Genomic DNA, 26,023 nt, shown 5'->3' on the forward strand with positions numbered 1-26,023 from the left:
TCACTCAAACATGCATACGACCCAGAAAGAAAATCACTCAGGTAATAAGTGTAAGTTGAGCACGACAGAAAGGTCAGTCTAGTTTTTGAGTTGGATCACCAGTGCGTAACGACATGGACTGGACACGGCATCCCAGTGCAACACACCTTATCTGATATGACAGGATACCAAGAAAGAATGTGTACTCATTTAACATTTCCATTTCACTTCCGGCATAATCAAATACGCTTAGATGCATAGATTGATAGATAGATAGATAGATAGATAGATAGATAGATAGATAGATAGATAGATAGATAGATAGATAGATAGACTGATAGGTAGGTAGGTAGATAGACAGAAAGACATAATATAGATAGAATGGGCAGGAAAGGCAGAGAAATATAAAGGTGGAGAAACAAGAAGAGAGAGAGAGAGAGAGAGAGAGAGAGAGAGAGAAAGAGAGAGAGAGAGAGAGAGAGAGAGAGAGAGAGAGAGAGAGAGAGAGAGAAAGAGAGAGAGAGATCAGTACATTAATCACAAAGGGATTGAATTAATAAAAATAAATAAATAAATAAATGCATGCATCAACATACAATGGCGGACACGGCTTCCTATTGTTTGTTTTCTTACTTCTGCTTATTCTGTCTCTGAATGACGATACATCAAACACACCTTTCTCAGATGTTTACCTTAAAATAGAGTAGCTGCCTACACCAAGATAGCCATCTTTAAAACACAAATCCACTCAGGAAATATTCAATCCACTTCTCACAGCTTGTATGTAATTCCTCGTGTAATGTTTATTACAAATGATTAACATCATAACACGAATGCACAATGCACTGCAATGTACACGGACGGGTGTTATGCCTATTGCCTATTACTATTACTTTCTAGTTCCACCCGCTTGTCTTGTCTAGGCTATGCCAGGCAACTTAATCAACACATTCTAATCTCGCCAACATCCCACGAACCGTACTCACCTATCCAGGTCTCGCGAGGCCTAGCGACTAGCGGACTCACCACAGCAGCAGACGGACGAGACAGCAGACAGACGGAACGAGACTGAGATAACAGACAGTCAACATTAGTATTCGGTTGAAATAAAATGAAATGTCACACACAATCATAGAGTACACACAACAGACAATCATGGCTGCTGAAATGACAAAACACTGATTCTATTTTACATTTTAGAAACAATGACAAAAAACAACCAAAAAACAAAAATAAAACAACAACAAAAACCAAACAAAAATACTAAACAAAACAAAACAATACCAAAAAATAATTTAAAAAAATAATAACAATAATTTAAAAAAAAAAAAAGAAAACCTACAAGACTTTTACTTCAAATGGTGTACGGTTAGAAAATGGACTCTTCTCTTGTAAAAACAAAACAAAAACAAAAAAAACCCCCAAAAAACAAACAACAAAACTACTAATACCGGACACTTCATTTGAAGTACGAAGCATTATCGGACCAAATTTAAAAGTATATATAAAAAAAGTATTTTGTCATGGTGTGGTTGAGAGAAACAGTAAGACCGTTATAAAATTATCACATTTCCGTACATCGTAGGCTATTTATTATTACAACTTAATACCATGATCAGTAGACTGAGAATCCTATCCATATTGTTTCGTTGGCGGCTTCGCAAAAAAAACAAAAAAAAAACAAAAAACACACCAAAAAAAAACACACACACACACAAAAAGCAAAAAAAAACACAAAAAAAAAAAAAAACACACAAAAAGCAAAAAACAAACAAACAAACAAAAAAAAAAACAATAACAAAAACAACCAAATAAACATTGCAACCTATTTTGTTTAAAAATCGAGGTGCTCCAAAAATACTCTAAAAATACGAGAGCTTTTATGTGGCGCAATATCCACTTAATGTTTTCAAGACGACTTACAAGGGCTCCCGATCCAACAGCAACACTTACAACTTTGGACGAGACATGACGCCCGTAAGGCGATATTACTATCTTTTTACGATAGAGACAATGCTCTTACCCCTTAGCTACTTATTTTACACCTGGGTATAATGAAACAATGAGCCTATGCAAAGAACTTAACATGGCGCCGCTCGCAGAGGGATTCGAACCATAGACCTATCTATCAAAAGGCGTAGTCGTACAAGCACGATTATTGAATTTTTTTTATTGACTTTCGATACATCGATGTATAATTCCTTTGCATCGATATATATCGATATTCCAAGTTAACGAAATATCGTATCGTATCGATAGAGAAAATTTGTGATATCGCCCAACACGAGTATCTGATCTATCACGTCCTTGCCTCTCAGTATCTCGCAGCCTATCAACGCCTACGTACCACTTTTCATCCTGGGGTGTTAAAACATTAATTTAATCCCCCACCCCCTTCCCACTATTATATCTCTTTATCTCTCTCACCTCCACCCCCCCTCTCTCTCTCTCTCTCTCTCTCTCTCTCTCTCTCCCTCTCTCTCTCTCTCTCTCTCTACCTCCTTTCTGATTCTTCCCCTTCATCTCATGCCTATAACCTCATAAGAACGCGTAATAAGCCCCATTTATCAAGCCACTACAAAACAACGACATCAACATCAACAGCAACCAAATCAACACCAAATCAACGATTACAACAACTACAATCAAAACAAAACAATAACAACAAGAGCAATACAAATTATAAGAGAGACATAATAACCAATAGCCAAACAACCAACTCACTTACAACAACAACACCATCAACAACACCCACAGCAGCAGCAGCAACAACAACAACAACAAAAACATCAAATACAAAAACAACAACAATAACAAAAACACAACTTTTGCACACGCTAACCAAATCAAACTCACGGATGTGGAAAGTTCCAGATAAATCCACCGACAGAAATATCCATCACAAAACTGACAAAACAATAAATTATAAATTCCACAACTCCTAGATTTTGAAACACACCACACAGTAAAATTCATTGCACGCCGTGCGTGCACACACACACACACACACACACACACACACAACACACCGTTCATTACAATAACAATAACAACAATATACCCAAAATAACGACACAAAAACAGCCACAGACAGGTAAAACACAGCTAGCAATACAAAGTCATTTGTTGCTTGTTATCAAAATATCAAAAGTAAAAAGCAAAGAAAGAGGGAAAAAACCTAATTAAGCTCTCCAAGAATGCGAACAGTTCAAAAACATCAAACGCATACCTTCTATAACCGACGAAAGATAAAACTATTTGGACGTTTCGGGACTCCCCTTTATCGTTTGGATGGACAATGAATAATCAAACATATGAAACTGTGACTGTGGTGATAGGAATTGGATGTTAATTTTTAACTACCTATTATTTGTCTAATCATCAATTTCTGTTGACAAAAGGAAAACCCGAAACGTCCACATAATGCATCTTTTGATAATTTTAAACTGAAGCTAAAATTCAATTTCTTCAGTCTTTTTTTTTCTATTATTTTCGTCCATTTTTCGAGTTTCAAGTAACGACGACAGTTCCATGTTTTCAGGGTTTACAGTAGGTTACATGTTTTAACGTATGTCATCGACAAAACTTCAGTACCGTTGGACATGGGATAACTTATATACACCGTTACATAGAAAAGCATAGGATAAAGTCACTACAACCACCACCACCACCACTACTACAACTACAACTTATATACACCGTTACATAGAAAAGCATAGGATAAAGTCACTACAACCACCACCACCACCACTACTACAACTACAACGAGCACACGACTACTACCACCTCCAAAATACTATAAAAAAAGACCATTTAAATTCTTTCCGACTTTCACACAATGCCAATCTTTATTGTCATTTTGGCCAGAAAACGTTCCTCTTTAAATCTACGGGTGAAAATAACCTCCGACTGGCCAGAAATTCTTATACCAGATTCCAAAGAGATTAGAAAAAAATATCCGATTGACGCACGACTTGTCGACAACTCTGGGTTATTTGAATCGGTCAATGTTTGAAGTTAAAGTTGAAAAACTAACAGGACAATTTCTGGCTAAAATTGAAAACAGTACGTATTCTGTAAGATTAGGGTAGAACCACAGAAGGTAGAACTAACTGTCCAGTCAGTGTCCACCGTGAAATATGACCAGAGAGCCCCGATACGGTCCGTAAACAGACACACACACACATACGCGCGCGCGGGCAGACACACTTTTCCCTGTCACACACACACACACACACACACACACACAGAGAGAGAGAGAGAGAGAGAGAGAGAGAGAGAGAGAGAGAGAGAGAGAGAGAGAGAGAGAGAGACACGATATACCTACAGTAGGTATCAAGGACTCCTAACGAATGAGAATGAGTTGATACCTGAGAAGTGAGAATTAAATGGCCCGTTAGCGGTAGAAGTAGAATGTCCTTGTAGCACAATAATATTTATGGCACGCTTTGCCTTGCTCATTGAAGTGGCTGTCACTGTATGAGTGTGAGAAAGAGTGGGGAAAAGGAGGAGGGATGGAAAGAAATAGTAAGACAGAAAGAGAGAGAGAGAGAGAGAGAGAGAGAGAGAGAGAGAGAGAGAGAGAGAGAGAGAGAGAGAGAGAGAGAGAGAAAGAGAGGATATATATATATATATATATATATATATATAGAGAGAGAGAGAGAGAGAGAGAGAGAGAGAAAGAGAAAGAGAGAGAGGGAGAGAGGGTGGGGGGGGGGGGGGGGATATTACATTACATTTGTATGGTGTTCGTATACAAAAGCACCTTAATGCAAATAAGGTCATATCGTCCTGCCTTGGGACCTATTTTATGTTAGAAAAACGAATCCCCCGTCCCCCCTTCCCACGAACACACACACACACACACACACACACACACGCCCGCACACACATATAACAATACAACCCCAAAATAAACAAACAAAAAAGATACGTTGAATAAATCGTGCTTAGGGAATGATATACAAAATAGATTACCTCGTACAAGGTGAAGAGATTGTCAGGGAATTTCCACTCCCCCAGCCGAGATCCATGTGTAATCACCATTATACTGGATAATTATGGATCATTAATTCATTCTATCACAACAGCAGCAACCACAATCAACAATATCGTCTTTTCATCGACGTGAGATTTACGTAATCTATCCACTAATATCCACAATAAGAACGTGAAACGGTGTGTGTATGTGTGTATGTGCATGTGTGTGTGTGTGTGTCCTATGAGGAAAAGTTCTGTACAGAGTGACCAACAACAAAAAAAAAAAGGCTAGGATTATAAACTGATATATTGGCTTGTCAATGAATCAAATGAGCTTTTAAACTTTTATAAAGCGCAATATCTACTAAATCTGCTCAAAGCGCTTTACAAAGGGTCCCTGGTTAACAGCAACACGTAACAGAACATGTAGAACGAGACACAATAAATAAGGAATCAAATATTCAAATCTTCTGTTCAGCATCCCAGTCTAGTTCAGTTCTTGTTTTTGGGAGACACCCCCCCCCCCCCCTTGTTGCAGTTCTGGGACGCCTTGTTTTCTTTATTTTTCTTTTTTTTTTTTTAAACCTCAGGTCGAATTTATTATTTTTACGTTCAAAATTTCTCAAATTTGTAACACCAAATAGCCTTTTTAGAAAAATCAATATTTACTTTTACTATCTATACCGAGCTTGTTCAGAATAATTCACACGGAGTAGCAATAGAACACTGACACCATAGAAAACCATTAGGCACTATTGACTATGTTTGACATCATGTTTCTACTAACAAGTCGTTCAGTTGTTATGTTTGAAATTATGTTTGTACTAACAAGTCGTTCAGTTGTTATGTTTGACATCATGTTTGTACTAACAAGTCGTTCAGTTGTTATGTTTGACATCATGTTTGTACTAACAAGTCGTTCAGTTGTTATGTTTGACATCATGTTTGTACTAACAAGTCGTTCAGTTGTTATGTTTGACATCATGTTTGTACTAACAAGTCGTTCAGTTGTTATGTTTGACATCATGTTTGTACTAACAAGTCGTTCAGTTGTTATGTTTGACATCATGTTTGTACTAACAAGTCGTTCAGTTGTTATGTTTGACATCATGTTTGTACTAACAAGTCGTTCAGTTGTTATGTTTGAAATTATGTTTGTACTAACAAGTCGTTCAGTTGTTATGTTTGAAATTATGTTTGTACTAACAAGTCGTTCAGTTGTTATGTTTGACATCATGTTTGTACTAACAAGTCGTTCAGTTGTTATGTTTGACATCATGTTTGTACTAACAAGTCGTTCAGTTGTTATGTTTGACATCATGTTTGTACTAACAAGTCGTTCAGTTGTTATGTTTTGTAATCCTGCACTTTTTAACCATCAAACAGACTGTATGGTGTACTGCCGTCCTCTGGAAAAAACCATATTTGAAAATTTGGCCAGAAAACTCGTCCTTCAAATATCCATCGATTTAAATGACCCTCATATTGGGAAAAACTCTCAAACCCGGGACTTCGTTGACCCTCATCTTGGCAAAAACTCTCAAACCTGGGACTTCGCATGTCCCAGGTTTGAGAGTTTATGCCAAGATGAGGGTCATTTAAATCGATCGATATTTGAAGGACGTGTTTTCTTCCAAACTTTCAAACATGGTTGTTATTTTTTTCCCCGAGTACGGCAGAGTAGCCTTACTTCCTTACATTCCTCATTGATAGAATCTGATTGAAGTCAAAACATATTACAATAATAATATAGAATTTAAGTACAATCTCCAGGGTTCAAAGGTCATCCCCATATCGTACCGATTTGAGTCGGTCGGTCACAAGAATTGGGGATAATCCCATAGTTAGTGTGTGTGTGTGTGTGTGTGAGAGAGAGAGAGAAAGAGGGAGGGAGAGAGAGAGAGAGAGAGAGAGAGAGAGAGAGAGAGAGAGAGAGAGAGAGAGAGAGAGAGAGAAACATTTTTGGTTCTTTTAGAATTTGAATATTTGTTTTTCCTTTTTCGTCACTTTCACTGTGTACAAAACATGACAGTTGTCTAGGCATGTTATTCTACCAATGTCTTTATTCCTTGGTTTGTTCATAAATACACACAGGGCATTAACCAATCAACTAATAAATACCAATACATATACGTCATCAATGTGTTCAAATCTGGTTCTTTTATGATTTTCTTTCTCTCTTTGTCTTTAATTTTTAGTTATCTTTTTTCGCATTCAATTTCTGTATGAAATGTTACGTCAATCGAATCCTTTTCTCTTTGAGTGAGAATATCCCATTAACCTTTAATGTCTGTTGGTTATTAATGAATTCATGTGTGTACAAATCCTGGATCTTTACTTTTATGTGTTGGGACTTATTTGTACGTATTCAGTTTCTGTTCCAAATTTTACAACACTAAAGCATAATATTCTGCATGTGTGTGTGTGTGTGTGTTGTATATATGTGTGTGTATATGTGTCTAGGTGTTTGATGTCGTTTGGGACACTTAGGGGCAGGTCAAATCATTTATAATTGATATTCCGTAGATTTGTGCTATGATACCAGTTAATTCCACAGCTTGTTGTTTCGTTTTAAACACTTTCCGGCGCCATTGAGATTGTAAGCTGATTGTTTTATTATAATTATAATTGCCGTGTTATCGATATATTACACAAGAGTTGGGTTAACGTGTTACCCGTCACCTCAAAACGGTATTATGTCGTGGTCATTTTGATAGTACTAAGAACACAAGATACACTAAAAACCAATATACCCCCCCCCCCCTCAATATATTTTTAAAAAATTCAAACTATATATATATATATATATATATATATATATATATATATATATATATATATATATATAAATATTAACATTTATAGAGAGCAATATCCACTTAATGTGTCCAAAGCGCTTTACAAGTTATCCCTAGCCAACATCAACACTTAACATGTCAGACGAGTCATGACGCCTTTTAGGCGATATTACAGTCTTGTCCGACAGACAGACAGGCTGTTAACGACCCGGTACTCATTTTACACATGAGAAAGGACTCAACTATGCGCCGAGCGAGCCTCGAACCCAGGACCTTCCGATCCAAAAGCGAGTGTCATACCACATAGCTGCACATGACAAGGATAACATGAAACGGGTCTATACATTTCATTGAGTACAATAGATAACGGGTCTATTAGGAACAAAAATAACATTTCATATTTTTCATTATTCTAATTTTAAAATCCCTTTTTGGCATTTTGTCCACTTTGACACAAGACTGTTTCGACACGATAGGTTACATGTAATATGTCATAATGTATTTCCACTGTATCCAGCAATTTTCTAAAAAAAAAAAAACTTCAATTATTTATGAATGTCAAGCCTTCTATCATTCGTGTAACTTCCATTTTCCCAGCACCAATTCCACTGGGTCACACACTGTCCAGGCCGAATGTTATCGTCACCAACATCCACATCACAGTCCATAAATAAATCGATCAGAAGATGAAATCACCAAAATCTCTATCCATGGCCTCTCTCAGTTCCATTACAGAAATTATTTAACCCCCCCCCCCCCCCCAACACACACAAAACAACAAAAACAAACAAACAAACAAACCACAACCCCCCCCCCCCAACACACACAAAACAACAAAAACAAACAAACAAACAAACAAACAAACCAACAAAAAACAAAACAAAATAACCCCCTCCCCGCCATTTCCAAAATAAACCCCAACAACAACAAAAACAAAAAAAAACAACAAAAAAACAAAACAAAACACAAACAAACCCGCACTCAACGCTAGAACAGCACACCATTTCAAACACAATGAATAACTGGAAATAACTTTAATACGAATTTCCAAATAATAATATTGAACGTCAACTGCATGCTGCCACTGTGTTTATTGTGTGTTCACCCAAACAGTGACTGGTGTGTTCACACAAACAAGGATCTGGTTGTGGTAAGTACAATATCTATAGGCTGTCACCAATCACCTATATTACGCCTTCCAAAAGATATCAACACGGTTGACCCTTGACCCTCTATCGACTTCCACTGCCTGGGAAATTCCAATTCCTTAACGGAACAACAACAAAGTTATGTTTTTGTTATGGCATGTTGTTATTCTCACAAACAAACACATTGATACAACAAAGACCATATTGACTATACAAACCGGCGTCCCTTGTGGATAGGACTGACCCCATTCAGACAACACAATTAATTCTCTGGCATACAATTTACCCCAAAAATATCGAAAATGGCCACCAACTTGTTAATAGCTCTCAAACAGGACAAAAAAAAAAAAAAAAAACAGCAAAAAAAAAAAAAAAAAAAAAAAAATCTTTTTTAAAACTATTTTAAAACCCCCAACACCCACCTCCCCCCCCCCCCCCCCAAAAAAAAATAAAAACAAACAAAAAAACACACGAAACCCCCCCCCCCCCAAAAAAAAACAAAAAACAAAAACAAAACAAAACAAAACAAAACAACAAAACGACCCCTCTTCAATTAAAGCAAAAAAAAAAAAAAAAAAAAAAACCCAAAAAACAAAAGCAAAGCAACAACAACCAAAAATAACAAACAAACCAAAAACAAAAACAAAATAACGACCTTAAACGAAGTCATAGGTTCGCAAATATTTTGCCACGTTGACTGATAATTTCAAGTAATATTTCCCTGACCAATATATGTAAAAAGTGTGTTTGATAGATTTTGGTTACATGACGGTAATCGAGAGACCAAAATGGCCTTTTGATAGAACGGACACCATTCAGGACAACGTCAAAAAATATACATTAACCTCATTTTTCATTTACTATAATGGCATAGATAGATATAAAAACAGACGATTGACCTCCATTATATAATTTGGGAGTTAATACTAAATATCACATTATATCAACATAAAATGTATTTGCTCATAATATATAATATAATATAATATTTAAAAAACCCCAATTAATTGTGCCAATAAATAGCCCTATATTCGTAGGAGGAAATTGAACGAACTTGAAAACAAAAAAGACGAATTGGTATTAGAGTAATAAAACCGATGAATAAACCGACATAATAATATCAGTTCTATGTGCCAATTAGTCGTCATACTGTTTTATACATTTGTCTCCATGTCTGGACCTCGATCTTCGGAAGTATAGCATCTAATGGATTGTAAAAAAAAATAATAAAAAAATAAAAAAAAACAAACAAAAACAACAATAAACAAACAAGCGTTAATAGAGAGCAAGATCCCACAAATGTGCTCGCAACTCTTATAAATGTATCCCTAGCCCTATCCAAGAGCAACGACTTACCATGAAGGACGAGATACGATGCCTGTAAGGCGGTATTCATTACATTTGTGCTTTTCCGTGTGTTATAGAGGGTGTTACATGGTATTACCTGCCGGGTACTAATTTTACAATGAGTACGATGAGAGAGTGTGTGAGCCACGAGCTTATTCAACAACACAACATTGCGTCGCCAAGAACGGGAGTCGAACACAAGGGCTACAGATCCTAAGGTGGGTATCAAACCACAAGACCACAAAGAAAATTATAACCTGACAGTCCCACGTATCAATGGCAAGCTATGATTCTACCAAAATGTTATGTGAAATAGTCTATCTTTTCTTCTCTTTTTTATTCTTCTTTTCTGCATGACGAGTCCAATTTCAATGTATGACATATTACTGATACCTGCCACCGTCAAACTTTATATCAATACACCAAGTAAATGACTAATAAATAAACTTTCTGGACTAGTTTTAAAAAATTATTTGTTGTTGTTATTGTTGTTGACCTTTTGTAATTCGCGTCTATCTGGCATATACATTATAACTATAGTACACAAAACTAGACTCTAGGCCTTTTAGAGATTAGAACATCAAACATGAGAAACAAACGTAAGAGATGAAATGAGTAGGAAAGTTCCAGAAGACAACAAAGAATAAAAACTTCGCGGCGGCGATGGGGGCTCGAACCGCAACCTTACTGGTACAACAACGCCTGGCCGGGGAGATCGCGACTCGACTCTACCGTATGAGCTATCCACGACCCCATAAAAAGTCGCTTCAAATTCTAGTCTATCAAAAGCCACTTCTCCCCGACTTCTTGAGGTCACGGTAGTTGAACAGTGAATACAACGCTGTTGTCAGATTTTCTCGGGAAAAGGACATTCACTAAATGGAATGTTTATGGCAGAGTCGGTTTAAAAAAATGGATATATGTACAGTTGTCTAGCGCATTTCCCAGTTTGATATTTAAAGTTTAAAATCAGTTGCGGGACGAAATATTAAAGAGATTTATTCCTTGGGGTGTCCACTGTGAGGCGTCGATAAATCAGAATATGTATATTGTGTGCATGATTGTGAGTGTGCGTGTGTGTGTATTGTAAAGGACTAAGGTTGAATAGATGGAAGGGGAAAAGAGGGGGAGTGCGGGGATAGAAAGAGAGATGGATAGATAGATAGATCGACAGATAGATGGATGGATAGATAGCTAGATAGATGAATAGATATATTGGATGAGTACAATAAAGACCCAATAAGATCTGCAACCATCTGTATATCCAAAATCAGTCGAGAGAAATTCCAGAATATACAACACAAAGCTCGTGGAATAAACACTCTCTCCATTTCTCAAACACAGACAAAAATTACTTCAAATTCTGGCCACAAAACTGGTCATTCTTGGCCAGCAAACCTTTGCTTCAAATGTAAATAACAATTGATCAAAGTGCTTGGCTTGTCAACAATTCTTAAACCTGAGACTTATTTGAAGTGATCTAAAACTTCATTTAAGTCTCCGGTTCGATAATTTCATAATATTGTAAACGTTTTATGGCCAAACATGTAAAAGAAGTTTAACCAGATTATGAAAGAGCTGCTGACATTAAGGAACGGCCAGTATTCAAATCTGGTTTCTTTTTCTATATTATGAGCATGTATATTACCGTACTCTGGAAAAACCCATATTTGAAAATTTGGCCAGAAAACTCGACCTTCAAATATCGATCGATTTAAATGACCCTCATCTTGGCAAAAAACTCTCAAACCTAGGACTTCTTGCCAAGATGAGGGTAATTTAAATCGATCGATATTTGAAGGTCGAGTTTTCTGGCCAAATTTTCCAAAATGGGTTTTTCTAGAGTACAGCAGTATAGGGAACGGTTCCAAACGGTGACAGTTTCCCTTTGATCTTTGGTAGGAAAGGCGTCTGTGTGTGTCTTAGTTAGTCAGAAATGTATTGAGGCAAAGGTTTTGTGTTGGGATTTTATAGGGCTTCTTTGGCAGGGTTGGTTTTTTTAACTTCTTTAGGTTTACGTGTGGGAAAATATTGGTGTTAAATGGAATGATATAGCTGTGGGATAGAATGAAGACATACGTTATAGAAACATATAGGTAGGTATGGGGGCCGAGTGGTTAAGGCATTGCACTGTGACCCGGAAGGTCCCGGGTTCGAGTCCTGCTTCAAGCACTTTCAATTTTTCCTTGGGCAAGATTATTAATCCCCAATTTGCTCACTTGGACAACATGGGTGATTCCTGTTGCCATCAGACATCTTGTTTGATTAGTTATCTATATTCTTTCGTGGAATGCCTAGGAGACGATATCTTATGATGTCGTGGCGGAGGGGCATAATTTTTTTTTTTATATAGGTAGGTATGGAGGTACGTAAGTCGGTGGTTAGGTAGGCAGAGATAGATTGGGGAATAGAAGACAAACAAAAAATCAGACAGGCAGAAAGACATGTATTGATCTATTAGGGGCAGCGTGGCTCAGCGGAACGTTCTTGGCTTCGTACCCGAACGGTACGGAGTTCGATCACTCGCCGCTGCGCTGTGTGGCCTTGAGCAAGTCGCCTCTCCCAAGCACAATTTGCGGCGCTGTACCGCGGCTGACGCCTGGTTATTCCAGTCTTCCCTTGGAATAGAGACAAACATCCCCTATGGGATGAATAAAGGGAATTTTATTTTATTCATTTATATTGATAGAATGAGAGAGAGAGAGAGAGAGAGAGAGAGAGAGAGAGAGAGAGAGAGAGAGAGAGAGAGAGAGAGAGAGAGAGAGAGCAATAACAAGAAGGAGAGATAATGATGAGGGGGGGGGGGGGGGTAGAATGGTCACATTTTCCTCAACAAATTTCTGACCATCAGCCCGTGACCAAGAACGACACATTTAAGGCCTGGTGTTAAGAATCGGGAGAAATTTAGATGAAACCGACCAAAAAATAAGTAGTATCTGTCGTTACGAGACAATCAAAAATACTGCACTGCTTACCGTTCTTTAATTAGATAAAAAGGGAGACTATCTATCCTTTGTCGGGGTAGTTAAGGGAAGGGAGATAATCGTAATAATGTCTTGGAACACAATAGGGTAATTTGCCAACGTTGTAACAAGAAGTCGAATTATCCAACATTCCTGTCTTGGTGTGGATGGATGGGACAGAGGACAGACCATGCATGACGCATGGTTTATGAAAATTGTCACTATTCATTGTATACCTACTAAACACCTACCAGCATTTATAATAATATGGCGCAATATCCACCAAAATGTGATCAAAGTGATTCATAGGCGACAAGGTGTTCAAAGCCAAAGGCGTTAATATTATCATATGTATTGTTTCGACAGAGATGACACCGACAGTCGTTTTACATACATGAAGAGAGCATTTACTACTTACTTACTTAGATGCCTTTCGAGTCTCGACCGAAAGATCGGGTCGCCTTGGCTGTTTCCAGTATTTCCTGTGTGAGATGTCTCCAATATTGCCGGTCCTCTGCTAGGGTTCTCAGATTTTCAAGGTCCCCTGCCGTTATGAGACTAATGCTTTGTCCAAGTGTTGTGAGGTTTTTGTTTAGGATCACAGGGAGTGTTGTGATCGGTCTTCCTCTGAAAAGGTTCCCGTGTTTTTGGAAGTATCCCGACATGGCTTGGTTAGCTGGTATGTTTTTGTCCCTGCGTAGTATGTGACCGAAAAGTTGCCATCGTTGTTGTAAAATGTCAAGGGAGATTGGTCTTTCTTTTGTGATCTTATAGAGTGATTCATTTGAGATCTTTTTTGGGTATTTGATGTCCAGTACCCTTCTTAGCTGTGTGCGATGGAAGGCATCCAGATGTTCTTCTTCGGATTTTGTCAACGCCCAAGTGCCGCAGTTATACAGAAGTACCGGTTTTACAAGAGAGCATTTGTATAGCGTAATATTCACCAAACGTGCTCAAAGCGCTTTACAAGGAAGTCCCTAGTTAATATGCAAGGCCGAGACACGCCGCCTTTAAGGAGAAATTGCATTTTTTTTCTAGTCTTACGATATGTTAAAAAAAATTAAATAAATAATATTAATAATAAATCTTTCATCTAAAACCAACGATATGTATTTTATAATTGTTATTCCACGGCAAGTTTGGAGTAAGTCAGGCGATAGCCGCAGGGCAAATCAATGGCTCAAAGCCACACAGCGCGACTGAGATTCGAACTCGGTACCTTTCAAGTACGAAGCAAATGGTACACCGCTGTATGCCACCCCATGCCTCCTTTTCCCCTTAGTTTGTTTATAATAATTTAGATTGGAACAAGATAAAGATGGGCGTGTTAGGCCTACGTCACTGGTCACTGGTCTGGCACCAGGTGGGAAACATGAATGTCTGAAATTCCTGGCATCTATCTGGTCAGGTCAGTACCATCTTCTCACCTCTTACAGAGTAGTCAGTATGATAGAAACACTGTACAAGATTACAAACTTAGTATTATTTTCTTTACAGATAGTATGCGCTTGACTAAAAAGCTCACAACACTACCATCCGGAAGTATAACAAAACTATGTGAACTTCTATAGTCTGGTTAATACAGTTTAGTGAGAAGTACTCATAAACGTGGATGGCAAAAAAACAATAACAAAGACCTGAGTGACGTCATCTTCGTTCTCTCTATAGAACGCTGTCTTCGATAGTGACAATACACCGTGCTCTTAACAGTGCGGCCATTATAAGAACAGGATGGAGAAATTGATTGTATTGTTACAACTTTGGCACCAAAACTATGATATACTTCAAGAAGAATTTCTGATCTTTAGATGAGCACAAAAACATGAAAAGATGACGAAGACGGATGTTTGGAGGGATGGTTTGTTTCTTGCAATTTTCTCTCTTGCTTTGTCTAGCACTGTTTCATAACATTCGTTTTCAGATCTTTATAAGATCATCTCTGTGTATAAATCTATTGTCAGTGTTATTGTTTTTAGACCACCAGTTAGGTGATTAGCTCTCACGAATATTCCTCTACTATAAACGTTAACGCTTACGATTCACCTGGTGAGAAGAACAGGTGAGTATTTTACTAATACGCTAAACATCAATAGATATAACGACCATAGCCAAACTGCCTTTCATTTATTCGAAGACAAATGAACCAGGTACTCGAGGTCAGCTGTTGGAGATGATGAAGTTATCAAAGGTAGAAGAGATAGAATCAATGCCAGATTGTCTTATTTAACGTTGGGTTTTTGGGGTTTCGTGAAAGCAGGAACTCAAATACTGGATGAGAAAAGTTGTCCTTCACCAACCCACAACAAGTCTCAACGGTTACCGAGTTAAGCACTCATTTTGTAGCCTTCAAAGGACAGTGAAAAAGTTTTTCCTCCACTTTCTCTCATATTTCATTCCTTTTGTGTGTTTTTTTTTCCTGACAGACTCATTTATCAAGTTGATGTAAGACAAAGCAAACAAGCAAACTAATAGATAGATAGATAGATAGATAGATAGATAGATAGATAGATAGAGGGAGAGGGAGAGAGAGAGAGAGAGAGAAGAGAGAGAGAGACAGAAAGAGAGACAGAGATAGATAGATAGATAGATAGATAGATAGATAGATAGATAGATAGATAGATAGAGAGAGAGAAAGAGAGAAAGAGAGATAGAGAGAGAGAATGAGAGAGGGGGAGAGTGAGGGACACACAGAGAGAGAGATGGAGGGAGAGTGAGGGACACACACACACACACAGAGAGAGAGAGAGAGAGAGAGAGAGAGAGAGAGAGAGAGAGAGAGAGAGAGAGAGAGAGAGAGAGAGTATTTTCATAATGACACAAAGGATATGTCTTTCAATAAGGGCCCGAGTCATGTGACGACGATAATATATCGTCATAAACAAGTTACCATTCCGAGTTGGTTGACCAATCAAAGACCACTAAGTACCCCACGTGACATGAATGGAGAGACATCAATAAAGGACGCTACCTACCTTAATACTATATCATTACCACTTTATCCTGTTTTCATTTTTCAGAAGGATAGGAACTTGATGACGATGATAATGATGCTGATATATGATGATAAGAACATGATGACGATGATAATGATGCTGATATATGATGATAAGAACATGATGACGATGATAATGATGCTGATATATGATGATAAGAACATGATGACGATGATAATGATGTTGATATATGATGATAAGAACATGATGATGATGATAATTATGGTATAAGATGATGATGATGATGATGATGATTATGATGATGATGACGACGACGATGATGATGATGAGCACACAGAGAACAAATGAGACACTCTCTCTAACTTTTACACATACAAACACACATCCAGGCACACAGACAAAACACACAAACAGCAATGCACCCAGCAGTCAGGGTTAGACATTAGGGAGGGAGGGAGTGAGATTGTTAGAACAGCACACAATCTAAAGCTCTATCTACAGTGACAAAGGGGAACAACTATTGTTAAACTGGAATGAGATTAAAATCACGATTATTATTATTACTATTATCATTACTATTATCATCATCATCATTATTATTATTATTATTATTATTATTGTTGTTGTTGTTGTTGTTGTTGTTGTTGTAATTATTATTATTATTATTATTATTATTATTATTATTATTATTATTATTATTATTATTTATCACCAATGAATTATTGTTGCATAGATATAAACGACCGAAGACGAATGATGAATGGTAGTGGTTGGGGTGGTGATAACATGGTTAGAATCATATATATATATATATAATATTATGGATTATGGAGCTGTAAAAAGTCACGTGTGCTAGCGGGATCGTATATATATAACCTGGCAAAGCAAACAAACACACACACACACACACAGCATACGTACATACATACACATACATGCACGCCCATATACACACATGCTTATACACAGTAATTAAACCATTCAACACACTCGATGCTAACAACTAATGACAAATGTAACCAATCGTTTCACAACGGTATTATGTCGGAGTCAACCTGATGTCAAAAATGTATATTATCCTTGAAATGACAATTCTTGTGAAATTCTAGTTTTCGTTACTTGAAGGAAATTTACCCATTATCCCCAATAATTCACAAACAGTTAACCAAAGTTTGATCTTTTTGACTATCCATGAATTCAACGGCAGCATCTTCACCACCTTTAACATAATACCGTGCTGGGTCACAAATGAGGTTTTCACACAAATCTATCCAATCAAAACACGCGGTCTATCCACAGCAGCTACGAATAACAGAAGATGATGACAAAAATAGAGAATAAAAGATAATATTTAACCCCGCCCCCCCCCCCCCCCCCACCCCCACCCCAAGAAAAAAATAAAATAAATATAACGTGGATGAGGACAGACGTTTCGAGTTTGGTTTAAAACAAAATTATAATGAATTTTGATGAAGAGGGAGGGGGGGGGGGGGGGGGGGGCGAAACATCAATCGTCATCATTAGAATTTTAAAAAATGATATATTTATTCTTAGCATTCATAATAAAAAAAATAAAAACTCGAATCAAGAGCAGGGAACACGCCGTGACATGGGGGGTTTCAAGGCAATTGACCAAAACAAGGAAAAAAAAATAATACAGCGAAATATCTGAAGCGAAACAGACCGAAACAATAAGTAATAATGTCAGAAGCGGTAATCGGCGAAAGCGTCGGGTTAGAAACCAAAACAAAACCAACCTAAAAACGTTAATAGATTAATGTATAAACCTAAAAACGTTAATAGATTAATGTATAAACCTAAAAACGTTAATAGATTAATGTATAAACCTAAAAACGTTAATAGATTAATGTATAAACCTAAAAACGTTAATAGATTAATGTATAAACCTAAAAACGTTAATAGATTAATGTATAAACCTAAAAACGTTAACAGATTAATGTATAAACCTAAAAACGTTAATAGATTAATGTATAAACCTAAAAACGTTAACAGATTAATGTATAAACCTAAAAACGTTAATAGATTAATGTCTAAACCTAAAAACGTTAACAGATTAATGTATAAACCTAAAAACGTTAATAGATTAATGTATAAACCTAAAAACGTTAATAGATTAATGTATAAACCTAAAAACGTTAATAGATTAATGTATAAACATAAAAAGGGTTAATTTCAAATTAAAACAAAGGCACACAACAACCACACACATGGGCATGTTAGGAAATGCCGCAAAAACCAACAAAAACCAAAATCATTTATTATTTCTCCAAAATGTTGAATGGCCAGATAGATGATAAAAAAACAAATTATACATCGATTGATAGAACTACATACTCGGATAGGCTTACGATTCAAGTACTCAAATTGTGAGTTTCTCATAGGAGTCCAGCACAACTTGTGTCTGATATCAAGTCGTCGTGAATGGGTCTTAATGTGACTCAAAATTCAAAATCTGTAACATAAACCAATGAAATGGTGACCTAGCTGTGTTGATGAACTTTGACCCCAGATTGAATCGAAGACGTAAGCGAGATGAGTTGTATCAAACCTACACAAAATGCTGGCAACAAGGTCAAGGATGATGGAAGATTTTCACGAACTGCCTGCCTGAATATTCGTTTTGTTCTAGAAAAGTCAGTGGAGCAGGCTTAATAATAACAAGACCACCCTCTCCCCCTACTTAGGCCATAATGAGAATTCATTCCCTATCACGTGGCCATTGACGTGAACATCTCCCATCATCCATTGCAAAATAATTTTTAAAAATATAACTCAAGCAAAATATGATCAGATTTAAGTTATTGTCCCTTGAAATACAACGTGAACTGGACCTACCTGAGACACGACCAAACGACCTTCGAAAGAAAGTTTCAGAGTATAAACCCCCAGAACAAGAGTTAGGGCCCTTAACTTCTGACATTCCAAGGGCGTTGGACCACATCTAGGGCATGACTCCTATCAGCCTCTCTACTTTTAACATTATTTATGTATTCCTTCTAGGGCATGACTCCTATCAGCCTCTCTACTTTCCTATCTCCTAAAAATTACCATATGCAAAGGTAGCTTACTATTTAGATTATTTTTTTTTGCACCATATTTCAAGGGACATAACCATTGTCTCCCTTTGACCGAGTCGAGTGTAGGGTTATAGAGCTAGATGAAATCATGAGGTCGAAAATAGTCATAAACAGAAATATAGGATGAACAACTACAAATAATTTAAGGAAAGCTGAGGTCAGAAATGGATGGAGGGCCCTCCCTTGCCACAAAATCATCTCTCATGTCTCCTCTAAGACCTGAAGGAGGTTCAGGAGAATGACTTGAGTGAGCGTGAGCGAGTGAGAAGGTCAATGTAACTCGGTCAAAGGGAGACAACTAAATAATTATATTACAACACGTATTCATTCATTCCCTTACTATTCCAAGGGGAGCCACATCGTAGTCAGTCATGTATTTTTACTTTTTGGAACTTAAATTTGTGAATATTCAAATTATGAGAAGCATCATTATAAAAACATTTTACATTAAAATTAAAATGTTTTTTCTTTACTTCTTGTGTGATGGGACTGTCAATCTAAATGTTACTGTATTTGTATAGCTTTGCTTTTGGTAAGAATGATATACTTTTGGACGCTCTTGACAAATGGTATCCAAACATTGTGACTTGTCCTCCCCCACATAATAGCCTATATGTATGTATACTGACTGAATCCTATATATGTATGTATAGTGACTGAATCCTATATATGTATGTATAGTGACTGAATCCTATATATGTATGTATAGTGACTGAATCCTATATATGTATGTATAGTGACTGAATCCTATATATGTATGTATAGTGACTGAATCCTATATATGTATGTATAGTGACTGAATCCTATATATGTATGTATAGTGACTGAATCCTATATATGTATGTATAGTGACTGAATCCTATATATGTATGTATACTGACTGAATCCTATATATGTATGTATAGTGACTGAGTCCTATATATGTATGTATAGTGACTGGATCTTTACATGCTATAAATGGCATGATCTGACCAAATAATGAATGCATGTCGTAATATAACACGTTATTTAAAAAGACATTAGAATGAGGCAAAAAGCCAAACAAAAGGAGGTTAGCCATGAATACATACACTGTAAGACACCACATTATCCCAACTGGGAGGGGAAAGACTGCGTGCAAAGCTGCTGGAATGCTGCTGATGATGGTGGTTAGTTTGGTGATGGTATTGCACCGTGCGCTGCTGAGCATGGTGCTGATTCTGATGGGTAACGCTGTCTTGTCTATTACTCACGCTCTCGGCGAATTGCTGGAACTGCCTGGACTCCGTGTGAGACCTCACCATCTCCTCGGCGATTTCCACTGGGGGAGGTTGTTTGGGGGGCGGTGCGGACTGTACCGGCTGTTGCTGCTGTACCTGCTGTATGGGCTGTTGTTGTACCGGCTGTATGGGCTGTTGTTGTACCTGCTGTACTTGCTGTTGCTGTAAGATGGATTGCTGCGCTCTTTCTAAGTTCTTCTCCAGCTCCTCTAGACGAGTGGAATCAGTCTTGTCCTTGTCTGGTAGATTGATAATGATAGAAATATTGTTGAAGCATAATTTGTCTAATTTCAACAAGAGATCAATATCGGGTAGTTGTGAATGGGGAGAATGCGTTTGACACTTGTTTTGCCCATTACGATAGTATTTCTGTATTCATGCCTATTATGTAGTGTTGTGATTTATAATTTTGTTTTGTTTTGATATTTAAAAATTTTTATTATGTAAAGTGCCGCAGAACACGGTTAACGGGGATGTTTATGGGCTATATAAATTCATTATTTATTGATTGATTGATTGATTGATTTATTTATTTATTCATAGATACGAAATAAACAGGCCTTAACACTTGGACACAAGCTATGACATAGAAAATACAGAAACATTCAAAGGAGCACTTAACACGATTCAGATATTCGACACACATAATAAAATATTTCATGTTAGTTGGTTTGATTACGGATTTGTGAACTTTGCAGTTATGGGCCTGGAGCTCTTTTGCTAAAATATGACCTGAAGACCTCGTGACCTTCGGGCCTCTCGTTTCATATTCATCTTATCAGGGCGCCCGGTTGTCCCACTAATCGCCTGTGTCAATTCCTTCCAAAGTTAACGGTCTTTTGCTGTGGGCATCAATGTCAAACGATCTTCTTTTGATTTTAATTGTTGGTGACTTTGAAGGTGTTTTAGGTCTCTATTTCGGACATTGTCCATTTCGGCCTAGGGTTACCCAGGAATGTCAGTGGCTTACCTTGTCTATGTACGTAGACCTCAGTGATGTAGTGGTGGTTGACTTGATGGGGTGGTGGGGGTGGCTGGGGTGGTTGGGGTGGCGGTGCCTTCTGTTCTCGGGTCAGGGTTCGATACTGAGTGTACGTGGTGGTACTGGTCGGACCCTGGATGGACAGATGGATATGTATAAAGATGGGTGGGTGGATGAATAGATTGGTGGGTGGGTGAATAGTACATGAATGAATAGATGAGGGGATGGATGAATAGATGGGTGGGTGGATCGATGGATGGATGGCTGGATAGGTTGGTGGATGGATGGGTAGAGGATAGAATGACGGATGAACAGATAGATGGATGGATATCTAAAATGATGAACGATTTTAATTGGTGGGTGTACAGATGATTAGATGTGAAGGAGTCAGGGTCGGGGAATGGGAGAATGGCTGAGTTGCTTAGACACAGCACTAAACCAAGGAGATCCCAAGTTTAAGCCCTAAAGAGGTCGTTGTCTGCGGCCTGTGTTCGCTCCGTTTTAAAAAAAAATATTTATATTAGTATATATTTATTTTGGAAACAGATGAATATAGAATATTCCTTTTTTAAATGAACGAGTGTGATGGATGGATGGATGGATGGATGGACGGATGGATGGATCGATGGATGGATGGATGGACGGATGGACGGATGGATGGATGGATGGATGGATGGATGGACGGACGGATGGATGGATGGATGGATGGATGGATGGATGGATGGATGGATACAGATGAAATAGTGATTTATTGAGGCGTGCCTGGGTGGTAAAATGAATATGGTTTTATGATATTAGTTGGAAGTTTTTGTGTTTGTTATCGGCTGGGTTTGTGGGTATTGGATGGTTAGAATTAGTGGATGGCTTGATGGATTAGTAAAAATGGTTTGGTGGATTGGTGGATGGATTAGTGGATGGGTTAGTGGGTATTGGATGATTGGAATTAGTGGATGGGTTAGTGGATTAGTAAAAATGATTTGGTGGATTGGTGGATGGATTAGTGGATGGGTTAATGGGTATTGGATGGTTAGAATTAGTGGATGGGCTAGTGGATTAGTAAAAATGATTTGGTGGATTGGTGGATGGGTTAGTGGATGGGTTAGTGGGTATTGGATGGTTAGAATTAGTGGATGGGTTAGTGGATTAGTAAAAATGGTTTGGTGGATTGGTGGATGGGTTAGTGGTTTGATCGATATCAAATGCTGAATGGATATAATACATTGTAAGACAAAAGATGGACATAAGGCTTATGACTGAATGGATACACATAGATACATACATGGATGGATGGATAGATCAACAATCGAGGAAAATGAACGTTTTTGGATGACAAGAGCGAGGGTGATGGAAATGGGATACATTGCTACACAAATGATTGAAGGATTGAAGGATTGAAGGATTGTATGATTGCTAAAGCAGGCTACATGGGGTGGCTATAGTACACCAAGCAGGAAAAGCATCACACCAACCTTTGTGTTCAAACGACTCGATCTCAAGGACGAACGAAATCAAAAACAGCAGGTTTCGAACCTACAACCCACAATGCACAACACATCGTGGTTGTCAGTGTGTTGTACATCTTTGACATTCCGAAGGGTGGGACAGGAAATGTATGACATGCGGTAGGACAGGACAGTCTTTGACATTCGCACAAATGTCTTCTTCCCACATTCATGTATGACATGCGGTAGGACAGGACAGTCTTTGACATTCGCACAAATGTCTTCTTCCCACATTCACAATTTAACATTTATTCATTTGGTTAGACGATTATTTCATCTGCTTCCTGTTGTTGACAAGGAGAAACCCGAAACGTTCTGATTCTATTCATACGAAATTCAAGCATTTCAAGAAATTAATTCGACGCGTTTCTGCATGGTTGGTCGTAGTTAGTTATTGAAAATAGAATTAATTAATAACAGCTGCGACAAGAATTAATTAATTCGTTGGCAAATAAGATAAACAACTAGCAGAAACAACAAAAAAAAAAAAAAAAAAAACAACAACAAAACAAAACAAAAAAGGAACAACAAAAACAAATTAAAAACAAAAACGACCAATAATAAACAATAACAATAATAACAATAGAACAACAACGATAATAACAAAAAAAAAAAAAGATTTAAAAAAAATTAAAACAACAAAACTATAACATGACAAAAACAAAAAATATAACAAACAAAACAAAAAATAAAAACAGACAACTAAAAACAAAAAACAAACAAAAAACAAACAAACAACCAAACAAACAAAAACAACGACTATAGCAACAATATCTGACAAAAATGATTGCAACTGGCAATGGTTAAAAGCGGATACTTTTGCTGCTTAGCGGGTCATGAAGATTGTTGTGTGTTGTGTGTTGTATGGGATTGGTTAGATGTGTAGGTAAACAAAGGATGATGATGAACAAAATCGTTGTTAGTATCAATCAATGAAAGGAAAGAGAGCACAGCTATCTTTCGTATTTGCCTGCCGCCCGAAACAATCGGCCCCACAGAAACTAAACATCGCTCACAATTTTAATACGGGCGATTCAAAATATGAATGTCCGACGACAATTCCCCAATCAATGTGTCAAAACTGTGATCAAAACTCACAAACTGTGGGGCTGACCGATTCGGTTGCTTAACATGGACGAAAGGTAGCTATGGGTGAATGCATAGCAACCTTTACTCCATGCCTGCCTGCCGGATCAGGTTGTTACCTTTTTAACTCGTAGATAGGCCGGTGTTTCCTCAAAAGTCGCGTCACAAGACAAGGCGACGACAAATCACCAAGAGAAATGGAAAAGTGACTTGCTGATACAAATGACCCCATAAGTTGCACCATTGAATAATTATCACTGATCACTTTCTTTTGGTGACTGTTCGGCGTGCACTGTGACGTAACTTTAGGGAAAGCATAATAAGGCTATGAGTTAATAGTTAATGAATGCGATGATCAGGTGGGTTTCTGGGTTTGAACCATTTCTCACATGTCCTAACACATTCATGTGTGGAACGTCAATATCACCATTGTACTCAATCGCTTGACCAGAAATAAAAACAACAAAAAACAAAAACACACACACAAAAAAAAGCAAAAAACAAAAACAAAAAACTAACAAACAAAAACCAGTCTTCATGCTAATCTGGTAGACTTGACGATGATTTCGGCTGACAGGCTTGGATTAAGGATAGCTATGGGTGATGATAGAAAAATTCTAGTCTATGACATGTTCATACAACAGTCTTCTAGCAAGGCATGGGAACTAGTTTGATGGGTCGGGCAATCAAATTGTGGACAGAAGTTTTTGTTAAAGACTTTGGAAAGGGTAAAACATTTAGGCAGATGCTGGAAAATCGAGAAAACCCCCCATCCCTGGTCTAGATTCCAATACGGTTACACACAATTTAAGATAATCTTCTGGCGTTTAAGGTGTATGGGAAAACAGTGGATTTGTCGAGGTTTTAAATAGGGAGGGAAAGCACGAAAGGTGTACAGATAACACTGACAAAGATGCGACATCCAAGATTAAACCTACCACTGGTGAAGGAGCTCTCGGGGACATGACTGGTTGCGGAGTGCTACGCGTGGAGCCATAACTCTTGGGGATGACATGTTCAACCTCCCTGTTTCTATCGTAGATGATGTCACTCTGTTGACGTTGAAGAGGGCGCTGTGGTTGATAATGATGCTGTTGCTGTTGCTGCCACGTGTTACTGCTGCTGTTGGATCGGGTCCGCATGAACTCTTTACTACTCGACCTCGCTGGGATCGGCGCCGGGGGAGCGGCGGAAGACATGTTCTGCGGCGGCGCAAGGGACCGTTGCATTGTGGGTGAAGGGGGCGGCTTGTTGGACCGCTTGTCTTCTCCGTAACTTCTGGACTCCATGTAAGAGGACGAGGAGGTTTGATAGCTGTACTGCTGCTGTTGGGGCACGGACCAGCCATCTACGGCGTTCATGCTGTTGGATCTTTGGTGTGTGTAAGGCGGCATGGAACTCACTGGCCCGTTGTGGGAGGTCGAGTGGAGGGCCTGACGGTTGTAGGAATCCATCATAGCCTGGAAAGGGAAGGAAAGGTGATTGGGGTGGGGTGGATGTGGAGTGATGAAAGAACTGTGATTAGAAAATTGATGTGGTTGTCTACATTACATATCTACTAGAAAACCCGAGAAAGAACAATTATAATTTTTGTAAAGCACAATGACAATTGCAATCTAATCATAGCACTTTTAACTGATTCGTTTTTATTTTTGGTTTGCCTTACGTCTGTCTTTAGATTAGAGAGAGAGAGAGAGAGAGAGAGAGAGAGAGAGAGAGAGAGAGAGAGACGGAGAGATGGAGAGAGAGAGAGAGAGAGAGAGAGAGAGAGAGGGAGAGAGAGGGAGAGAGAGGCAGAGACAGAGAGAGAGAAAGAGAGAGAGAGAGAGAGAGAGAGAGAGGGAGAGAGAGAGAGAGAGAGAGAGAGGGAGAGAGAGGGAGAGAGAGGCAGAGACAGAGAGAGAGAAAGAGAGAGAGAGAGAGAGAG

At 38.1% G+C, this 26,023-nt stretch overlaps 1 protein-coding gene across 21 annotated transcripts in view; it reads right to left on the bottom strand.

Moving 5' to 3' along the window:
- LOC144959152 (tensin-3-like) overlaps window positions 1-26,023 on the bottom strand; it is a 400,273-nt gene that overhangs the window by 38,862 nt on the left and 335,388 nt on the right. For 20 of the 21 annotated variants that reach the window (XM_078891652.1, XM_078891665.1, XM_078891661.1 and 17 more), the window contains 3 exons: window positions 25,035-25,556; window positions 21,497-21,641; window positions 20,500-20,765 (listed from right to left, as the gene is read on the bottom strand). In XM_078891652.1, the coding sequence (XP_078747778.1) occupies window positions 20,500-20,765; window positions 21,497-21,641; window positions 25,035-25,556 (933 nt within the window). The remainder of the gene's footprint in view (window positions 1-20,499; window positions 20,766-21,496; window positions 21,642-25,034; window positions 25,557-26,023) is intronic. The other variant, XM_078891656.1, reaches the window with a different exon arrangement.

This window comes from Berghia stephanieae, chromosome 13 (assembly GCF_034508935.2).
Source record: "Berghia stephanieae isolate SIO BIC M18660-M18661 chromosome 13, UCSD_Bste_1.3, whole genome shotgun sequence".
NCBI lineage: Eukaryota > Metazoa > Mollusca > Gastropoda > Nudibranchia > Aeolidiidae > Berghia > Berghia stephanieae.